The sequence below is a fragment of the Trachymyrmex septentrionalis genome, unplaced genomic scaffold (genome assembly GCF_001594115.1).
Source record: "Trachymyrmex septentrionalis isolate Tsep2-gDNA-1 unplaced genomic scaffold, Tsep1.0 scaffold37, whole genome shotgun sequence".
In the NCBI taxonomy this organism is placed as follows: domain Eukaryota; kingdom Metazoa; phylum Arthropoda; class Insecta; order Hymenoptera; family Formicidae; genus Trachymyrmex; species Trachymyrmex septentrionalis.
Genome location: NW_017305536.1, coordinates 4,761,500 through 4,772,396, shown reverse-complemented (window position 1 = coordinate 4,772,396; position 10,897 = coordinate 4,761,500). Strand labels below are relative to the sequence as shown.

Genomic DNA, 10,897 nt, shown 5'->3' with positions numbered 1-10,897 from the left:
GAGCGAGAGGCGGAGAATAAAGCTGTGGTCCAGAATGGGACGGACCGCGCGAGCGTGTCCGAAGATGGCCGAGCACGAGCGGAGGAAGCCGACACGACTCGCGAGGGTTCCTCGCGATATTCAATGGTTTCAGTACCGAGCCGCCGCGGGTCAGGACTCGATGTGGCTTCATCGCGAGGGAGGTTTATTATCGTACGCCTCACGACGGTACGCGACGCGGGTAGGTGATCCATGAATCAAAATCGGAGCGAAAACGCGTCGTGTCATTATTCACGGGTCGTCCGCAGATCTCACCTTCGTGGTCTGCTTTGTAAGTGCCGATCGATGATCGATCGGAAGTTACGATCCGCAAAGAACGCGACGGCGAGTTTTTCCCGGTATTTAAGCTGAAATTGAACGCGAGTGGATTTCGCGAGTCTTCATTTAATTTTTCTTTTTTAATATTCCTTTTGAGAATTCATATTTTCGGGTGAATGTACCCGACCGATTCACGAGTGCGTGCGTAACGCACATGCTCGCTCGGTGCGCGCTCGATCGTCGCGGGATCGTGGGATAAGTGCGAAAGGATCGAAAGATCGATCGCCCTCGATCGGCCACGCACTGTGCTCCAAGCAGTATAAAATACTGCAATTCCTGTGTCGCGCAGTCCTATGTTCGATTAATCAGCAACGAGCGTCGCAGAAGTCTATTTGCGGCATTTGAATCGACACGCAGTGTCGATGCGTTCGATATAACTTCGCCAGCAACTTTCATACGCATGCCGTTCATCATTGATTCGTGACTGTTGTTCGATGAGACCAATGTGCCGAAATATAAGAGCGAAATATAGCCGGAAATACAATTAGTGGTAAAAGAGAGATGATATTTGTTCCACGACCGACCGTTTTTACCTCGGAATTTCCGACATCCGCATAATCTCGTTAGTTAGCGGACACAAACAGCTCTATTTCCATTTCACCACTTGCGTAAAGTTTAAAAGAAATTATTCGATTTTCATGACAAATCATTTTTGCGAGTGTTCTAAAATTTATCTTCGCGTTGAATCTTCTTGTCTCTTTTACGAACGATATCGCATATGTATCATTAATCAGAAGAAATAAACTTTCTACGGTGTTTTGAACATTTCTCGGGCCGCAGATCGCAATTGCAGTTGAACGTATATCGTGCTGAAGTGTCTCGATCGAAGTATCGAGACACGTCGACTTTGCATGTTCAGCTTTCAAAGGGCCCAATGGATATCTTGCTTCATTCCGCGGAGATTTACTGTGCGATTGAACGAGTTCGTGGCGGAATTCGCGTATTTACGTAGAGACGTAAAGACAGAGAGGCGCTCTGAATTCGTAGGGGACCACCTTCGAAAGGAAGCCTGTATTCTACAACGATAAAACTACAATCAGACCACTCAGAGCCTGTCAGGAGAGACTTCGCTCCGTTACGGATCCGTTTATCCGACAAATCCAGTGATCATCCGTTCGCCCAACACGCTCCATGGAATCCTGTAGCAGCGAGAAATTTCCCTGACAGAACGCATCGGTCATGGAATAAAAAAAAAGGGATAACAAACGGCGGAAATGGCGCGAAGCGGATAAAGTTTCAACTACTCGTGATATCTGCGTTTGAAGAATTACGTCTACATCGGAAAATCTTGCCGGAGAGATCGATCGCGCGTTCAAATCGTCCTATCTGAAGAGAAAAGGATCTTACATGATAGGAGAGAGAAGAACGAAGATCGTTGAATAAGATGGGAATGTCGTACGGCGACAGCATGCATCGTCGTTAGAGATTTCGTTCCTGGGAGTCTCAAAAGACAAATAGTCAGCGTCTCATTAAATGACGACGGATAGGTGAGCGACAAGATAGATACGTGGCATGTCGGTTCACGGCGACAGCTACGCCAGCAACAACGACGGCAAAGAACAGTGGACGATGTGGATGGCAGCGCAAAGCAGCAGCAGCAGCAGCAGCAGCAGCAGCAGCAGCAACAGCAGCAACAGCAGCAGAAACAACATCAACGACAACGGCATCAACGACGAGAACGGCAGCAACGTCGAGGGTTGCAATTAGTGCCAGCTCGCAACGGCCGCGAGACAACGTAACGACTGAAGAGGAGACCACCGACCGTTAGGGGGTCGAGGGTGTGTGCAGTGCGCGTGAAAGGGGGACAAAATGTGGTGGAGGTGGCGGTGGTGGAGTGTCGTGACTACGGCGACGACGATGCTAGTCTTGGTAGCCGCATACTCGCCGCCTGTGGAACTATCCGATCTGGATAAGCCAAGTGAGTAATGCCGCTCCGTTACGTCACTAGTTATGCCTGATTTACAATTGAGCTTAACCCTTTCGGTACGTCGGAGTCGAAGCACGAGGTGGTTGCAACCGACAAATGTGCCGGTTTGCTGGTGTATCAATAACACTGCCGGTGGAATTTGTTAGAACGCTAGTTGGCGTTGTACTACAATACATTCGCTGCCACATCGCGCACGATGTATTATTGATCACATAAAAGTTAAAATATCTCTAGAGAATAGAAAATTCTTTAGTAAAATGTATTATAGTACAATACTTCTGTTTTCTGTCACGTCGCAGGAATTTCACTGGAATGAAAGTGTTAAGGTATTCTGTAAGACTTCATGCCGCGCAGCGTAGTATTTTGCGGGTCAAAGATCGTGACGCGACGAATTAAATCAAATCTCCACGGTTACTCGTCACGAGGTTGTTATGAACTTTAAACAGCGGATTATTATCGTCGACTTCATCCGAGGAAGTTTTGCTCGACCGCGTTCCGGCTTCGCCCTCGAGAACAACGACTCCGCGAAACTCAAGTATGATGTAGTCGATAAAAGGGGATATAAATGGCAAGGTGCTTCTGAATATCGTTAGCAAGGTTCTCCGATGTCCCATAATTAAACGGGCAATTCGCACCCATCGAAACTGTCCTTGGGGCACTACGGAGTGTGGAACGTGCCGCGACACCGACAGTTACGCACGAGTATCGAAAAATTGAAATAACACACGGTAGGTTATTTTATCGCAGTCGGATCTTCAATGTAAATCATAATTGTAAGAATTTTAATCCGACTGGTACGCAGCCGCGGTTGATGCATATCATTAGCGATATGAATACTGTTCTGTGATTAAAATCTCTCGCACTATCACATAGTCGTAATTGTGTTCATCAAATGACATACGCGTACGAGATTTCAAAGGAGAAATAGATTTTAGAGAGCAAGAGCAATTTTAAACAATTATATTCAAATGAATCATCTTCAATATTACTTAAATTTGGAGTAATTTTCAAAATCTAATTAATATTATATGCGATTTATGAATAATCTCTTTTTTTTTCTCTTTCTTTTTCTAATATGAGAAAGTTTCTGAAGGTACGTCAATTATGTCAAAATGATATCGTTAATATAATAGACAACAATATTTAAGTCTTCATAAATTACTAAAACCATAAACGCAGATGAGCTCGTAAATGTCAAAGATCTTTTACGAAGCAGGAAGCTAATGTTGAAGTTGCCTTATAATGCTATCCTTGGACGATGAGCGATATTATATTAATAACCTAACGTCTGACGTAACGAAACTAAAAATATAATTACATATTTTTCCAGCATCATTGACTACTTGGTGTATTTAGAATAGCCGGCGGAGTAAATGAGAAACTTCCGCGGATCGATTATTAGAAAACTTTTGCCATCGTGTCCATTTCGCTATGCGCGCATCTTATTATACTCGGCGCTTTGTAGGTAATATGCGCTACCTAAAATTAATTTAACATCCTGCTGGATTAACGATAAAGAAAATTGTAGGACGAAGGTATCCGATCGATTCAGGCACAGCACGTAGGAGAAGGCTTAGGTAAGAGAATGACGGCTAAACTAGTTTAATTAAACCACGGCGCTAAGCCCCTCTTAAATTTATAGCTGCGCGATAAAAAAGGATGTTCTACAGTGGGGACGTGAAGAGAAAAAATTGGAGTTTCAATAGCGGAGTTCGAGCTCGTTCGGCTGCAAGAGCGAAAATAATGTGACGCCAATTCTGCACTTTTGCGAAGTTCCTTTGAGAAAATTTTCAATCTACCGTGCCATCTATTTTCGTCTTCGTTCTTTTTTTTTATAAATGTTACGTAAATATCAATAAACCGTTTTCCTTTTTACATATTTAATTCCGATATAGTCTATCTATAATCTGGAGTACACAATTATTGATTTTTATTAATGACACTGGTATTTTGTAACAAAGAGCGAATACTCTTTGACATTTTTGCAAATTTTTACTCTGATAATTTAGTGACTATCTTCAATGTTTATATTTACTGAGAGAATAGTGTAATAGTAGGAATATCTGGGAATATTCAAATCATCACTGATGGCATATTGAATGACCAGAGGGACAAATGTTAGCTATAATTGACAATCACTGAGCATATTCCCTATAAATATAGAGATTACTAATCCAATAATAGATTTATAGTTGTGGTATTTATGGTTTAATGTACGTATGTACGTATTTATATGATTGACAATGAATCAATGACATTTATACATTTATCATTTCAATTATATGAATATACATATTATTGCGGGAAAGTAGTAAACGAGTAAACGTCGTTTCTCAATAAATTAGATTTAGTTGGTAAAGAAATGTGAGGGACAGAAAATCCGCCCTTGGGTTTTGGAGGGAACGAAAATGTAACAAGTAATCTTCGGTTATTTTATAGAGAAATGCAATCACGCATGCAATTTGTGTATAGTGTGAGAGACGCGTTACAGAATCGATCGCAGCAAGTTGATGCCTCAAAAGTTTCGTCAGGAAAATTTCATGGTCCGCCGTTGCCTTGGAAGAAATTTCAGAGTGCTCTCGGAGAAAATAAAGTACATATATACGTATCGTTATCGACAACAAATTTTATACACGTGTAATATAAGCAAGTTCGTGCAACTACTGCTGATTCAAAGGCACTTAATTACGATCGAAATTACTCGGCTTCGTTATACAATTACTTCACAGTGTGGCGAAACGTTAGCCTATGCTTTCAGAAGGTTCGTCTAACTTCTACTTCAACAGGTGTTGCTAGCGGCGAAAAGACAACCGACACGACGTGTACGCAGTACACGCGTAACTAACGCGTCGTGTTAATTAACGACGCTTTCATGTTTATTCTCATAGCAGAGGCCAGATGCACCTATTTTACCACGTTCCGGCATCGTGAAATAATGACATTCGATTTCTCCCTAATGAGACTAATCTCGCAGTCCAATACGTTAAAAAAAACGGTGAGCAAATGCCGGTGATGAGTGATATGTTTATTTTTATGGCATTCTGTGGTTTTTACGTATTCTAGTACTGTATATGTAGCGTGTACTTTCGGTAAATAACTGAAACCGCAAAAACCAGAAAGACCAACTTTAATGTGCACATCATTGAGAAATGTACTTTGTATTATCAAGAGGATCTTTTTATGCTATGTTTTTACAAACATGCTGCATCGTAAAATATAAACCAGAGCTTACTATGGCAGGCTAACGTTTTAATAGAAACTGCATAACAGTTTTCACCGGGTTACAATATAGTATATAAAAAATATGTTACACAGAATCTAGTTCGTTTTAAAAACAACCTATTTTTTTACATACACAAAGTTTTAAAAAATCTAAATCCCAGTAGAGACAGCTTAGGATCAACCTTTAATAACTTTTTCAAAAATTTTTGGTTATATTTAAAATATAATACCAACTTTTGTATCTTTCATTTCAAAAATATCGCGTGAGATAAAAACGTCTTTTTATTTATTTCTATTTTAATGATGCGGGAATTCTCGTCTAACAATGAAAGTTGTATAAGAATAAAGTATTTTTAAGAATTTTTTTACATAAAATATTTAGGAAAATTATATTTACTCACGTTTTACTTTGAAGACATAAAAGATATACCCAAGTATGTTTCCTGAATAAGTATAAATATCTCTGAATTTTTACGTTTATATTTCTTTCTTTATATTTATAATTTAACCAATGACGGTCTGCGGTGATTTATGGCAGCTTTCATTTCCGTCCAATGAACCTGAAATACATATTAAAAAATCAAAGTTTTATTCGTTGAATGCTGTTGTTGATATTGAACCACTAAAATGCCTCAATGTATAAAAAAACGACAAAATGGTAGCCTGTCGTAGTAAAAGTTAAACTTGATAAACATCGATACTTTTACTTTGACAAGCTGCCATTTTGTATTTTCCACGTTTTAGTGGTTCAATACAAAAAAAAACGTTTAACAAGTAAAACGAATTTTGATTTTTTTTATTTCAGTCTCATAGGACGGAAATGAGAGCTCTCACAAATCGCCGCAGCCATCAGTGGTTGAAACATAATAGGGAGAGAAATAGGAGCCCAATATGAAAAAATTTAAAGATTTTTATGAAACATGTATCTTTTATGTATGTGTATAAAATGTTCAAACGTGAATGGTTTTTTTTTATATTTCTAAAATACCTTATTTTTTTAGTTCTTATACGAGAATTTCTCTTAATTATAATTTCGTGGATTATTCATTCATTTTCTAGAAAGTCGATGTAATCTCTAACAGCATTTCCCAACAACAGCTTTTGAAATTACAACTAGGAATCGTTGTAATTAATTTTTTGTCGGCAAAATCGGAGCGAGGGCAACGACGGAATGACCACGAAATCGACCTAATGGGCGGCCATTTGTCATTCTTCCTAGGGTAGAAGGTGGCATTGCGGAAGGGGTGAGAAGGGTTCTTTGCACGCTGCCGGTCAAGACGATAATTTGCACGCGATTTCACCCGCCGTATATATCTTTCGCGTCAATGTATGACTTAATGGAAACACAGCTCAACTCACTCCAGAATTCAGAAATAACAGAAGCTCGCAAAAGCGAATGCGACAGCCATTCTGCATTTTCGCGAATGTTATTCTACATGGCGATCGGTATATGTACGGGAATAAAAATAATTTTTAACGACACACAGCCGATATTATTACATTTCCATTGTAAAAAAATAGTAGATATCCTCAACGTCGTATCCTTGTGTAACTACTTTTATCGAAATAATAGTGGGGATATGGTAAAAGTAGCATTATCGCGGATCTAAAACAAGGCGGAGACGATCAAGCGACATAACATGTATGTTTCATAACCGACACGCGAATTCTTAACATCAATCTCGAGTCTAATCCTGGAAAGATTAAATTGGAATTAACACTGCACCTGTTATTCTTAGGTGACCTCTGTATGCTAAATAATATTTCGTGCGCACAAATACTTAAAGGGTATAAACTGATAATTATTATGTTATTTAGGTGGATAATCCTTTTATGTCAGCAAAAAATTTGTTTAAAAGTGAGTGATAAACAATGGCAAGATACCAAGATGTATTTTGTCCGTCAAACATCCCTTTTTCATGGAACCGATTGAGATACATTATATTCTCGCACGAATGGATATATGGAAAATACTAAGATCGCTTGAAGAGGGTAATTACAAAAGAATGTAGATAAATGCGGGAAATTATTGTGGTACCATCTTTAACTGAAGCGCACGAGTGATTATTTGCACGCGATCTTTTTACTGCATTCGTTGGATGCAGTTCGCGATTAAAGTTTAGCACGGCATACTTCTTTTTTAAAATCTTCTTATTTAAAGTGTACTTATTCTGAGGTACATTTATCTGAGGTCATTAAGACATTTTTTTTACTTTCTGTTAACTATACGAGTATGTTAAAAGAAATAATGCTAGTGAATGGAAGAGAGAGAAATTACACTGCTCAACGACGGTCTCTGTCTGTACGAACGTCCCTACACAATGATTATATAAATGATATGAATTCGTTGTGATAATTGCATGTTGCGGAATGGTGTCAAAAATGCTCTGCGACGCAACAAGACGCGGCGCGTGATATAAAATTTGTTTCGCGCCGCGCGGCGAGAACGAACCCACACCGCCGCGAGCATTTCATATGTCGTAATTCGCGCAATTCTGTCAAGAAGCGACATATTTCATATTACTGTAATCCACTGCAAGCCCGACAACAATGGCGCTGCGTGCGAACGCGCATTCCGAACTATGTATTTCTCACGGGCCTCTCATACGTGATAGCGAAAATTCAGAATATCGCTCCCGCGGGTCTCGTTCCGCAAAACTGCAGCGCGAGTAACGAGTGGATCCACTTCAATATGTCAATACTATGAGCTTAACTCGTGACTGGTGACGCGGAATTTCGATATGTTTCGACGCCGCTGCGATAAAACTTAAAAACCTGTGGCAAAACGCGTGACAAATTTTTCACGCATCACACGGATATATCGCGTGAAATTTATTACACCTCGGATACTTAAAGGCCCGATTTTTCATTATCTGGTTAACTTGTGGTTTGGACTTTTTTTTTTTAACTTTACTTAATTTGATGATAATGTAAAAATTGTGTTTTTCTAGCTGTGATCAATCACAGCTAAACTAATTGTGGAGAGAGATAACTTTAAAAGTTATTCATTACAAAATTATTATTTTGATGATTAACTGTAGATAGAAAAATATAATTTTTACTATGAAAATTTCCAATGAGAAATAACCGCCAATTCAACGTCGAATTGATATCGATTCGATGAGTCATTTCTCGCTGAGTTAAGTCTAACCACAAGTTAACTAAATGAAAAACATTTAAAACGCCTTAAAACGCGTTACTAAATAACAATGTGTTTTTTTGTACATTTTTTGGCATAATATTTCGCAACGCGGTGGAAGCCAAATCCGTTTTATGATCTCGCTCGACGTGCCACTATCGTCATGCTAGGCAGTATATCAAGTTAATTCATGCGTAAACGAAATTCTCGCGATGCAGTTCGATGCGTTTGTCTATTACCAGGTTTCAATGTAAAAGAAAGTTATCGTCATCGTAAAATTTTCGTACCTCGCGGCACTCGATCACCAATACTTTCTCCTTTTTTCATTTACCTGTCATTCATAATCTGCGATGTTATGACATCTTTCTCGTAAATACGACTGGCATATCTATGTGTCGCGCGCGTGCAGTTTATTTCCTTTTTTACTCGTCGCACATATCATTCGAAGTTGTAGAAATTTTTGTCCGTGCTTTCGTAACAAAAAGAGATGTAAAAATCGCGCTTGCACGCGACTGTGAAAAACGCATACCGAGATTTCGTCACACTTCGACTAATATAATCGTGATACTATCGAGCCACTAAAGTCAGTAATTATCGCGGTGAAGTTTTAATAAAAAAAAAAATGCTTTATGGGGAATGGTAACGCAGCTTCGTTAATTTCTCTACTAACGTACGAACGGATTTACATTCCTATCTTTTACTTTCGTCTTGTTTGTTCGTTACGTGTAGTTACAGGGCAAGCTTATGACGTCGTTCCTTTCCATTTACATCGTAAATGAGACACCTTCATTGCAAGCAACAGTTTTCTTAATATATACCGTGGCGTTTGGATATAAAGTACTTTTAAAGACTCTGTTTAAGTTTTCTACGAGCCTCGGAAGAGCAATGACATGCAGCCCGTGACATGATACTTTTTAGTTGGGTCAAGTCCGGGTTTGGCGATTTTATTTTAAATATGTCAGAGATTTCCTCTTCGCTCCTCATCCTCGTTTTTCTTTGATACGCATATTAACGAAGCTGCTTAAGGAATTGTACTTTTTTGCTGACTGCTGCCGATTATTCTTACAATACACACCATCTCCCATAAGAGTTTTAAATCGGCTGAGATTAAATTTGTAGAAAATCAGGACGCAACAGTCGAATGACGTTCTCATGCAGATTATTCTAATCAAGCTAGATCTTAATGTCTAATTACGGAATTATGCAGATCGGGCGAATGAATTTTTTCCATTTGGCGACGATGGTATTACAGGCGCCGAGAGCAATCCACCGAGACTGGAAATGGCAGGTGAAAAATCTCGTCTTGTTGGTTCGTGCCCGAGGAACATAACCAGGACGAACCAGGAGGTTTACTCCTGTCGTAACTCGTTCTATCCTTCCGCGGCAATGATTCCACGTAACTTTCTAACCGGTTAATTCGTGCCTAGCTACAGCGATCATCCCTCGTCGGTACGTCTCGGCGCTAACGAGTCCACGAACGAGAACTGGCATGGCGCGTGAGGAATAGGAAGGTAATTTCGCAGGGAATCTTCCCATCCGAAACGACTGGAAGGAGCCGGCTACTCGTCGTAACAATATCCGAAACAGGTTGTCGGTACCTGCGCTGCACGTACCTTAGCTTACCGCAGATTACCAGTGATCCCCTGGGTTCGGGTAACAGTTACACGCTTTCAGCGAGACAGGGGAAGTTCGGTTGCCTCAACGGCGACGTCGGCCCGCGGCGCAACCTGGGACTGCCTCTCCGTTGCAACGTCCGACGCCGTATAAATCGAATTCCCTCGACGTATCGGAGCGATACGACGTGAAATTAAGTCTCACGACGTTTTACACGCGCGCGTTCCTGCACACGCTCATGTCGCTTCGAATATATTTATCATATGCAAAGCACGATAACGCGAAAAGTAGTTCTTTGATATTTTAGAAATCAATCTTCAAGAAAGAAACGATTATGAATAATTATAATGAATAAAGGGTGGACTGTAAAATGTCCTATCATAATGTATAATAAGAGTTGAAATACATTATAGGCATGTGTTAACATCGCTGATATCTAATTCACTTAGAATGATTTAATGATGAATTGTAAGGTCTTATATTCGCAAATACACTCTATTATTGGAGATCTAACGAATAAATGAGATTCATTATACCTATTCTATTCGTTATATCTATTCTAATTGAGGCTATTAAAATCTTGGAATTATTTCGAATTATCGTAGAACATTTCCAATCGAATATTGGAATATTTTTTT

The 10,897-nt window shown here is 39.6% G+C and overlaps 1 protein-coding gene and 1 long non-coding RNA gene across 2 annotated transcripts in view; both read left to right on the top strand.

Moving 5' to 3' along the window:
• Nucleotides 1-2,154: 2,154 nt before the first annotated feature.
• Nucleotides 2,155-10,897, top strand: part of LOC108750398 (hemicentin-1-like) — a 101,153-nt gene continuing 92,410 nt past the window's right edge. Inside the window, exon 1 of the mRNA XM_018489812.1 lies at nucleotides 2,155-2,275. Coding sequence (XP_018345314.1) covers nucleotides 2,167-2,275 — 109 coding nt within the window. The 5' untranslated portion in view covers nucleotides 2,155-2,166. The remainder of the gene's footprint in view (nucleotides 2,276-10,897) is intronic.
• On the top strand, nucleotides 3,577-4,079 carry LOC108750814. Its single transcript, XR_001939455.1, has 3 exons — nucleotides 3,577-3,749; nucleotides 3,813-3,861; nucleotides 3,927-4,079. It is a non-coding gene; the product is annotated as an uncharacterized LOC108750814 (long non-coding RNA).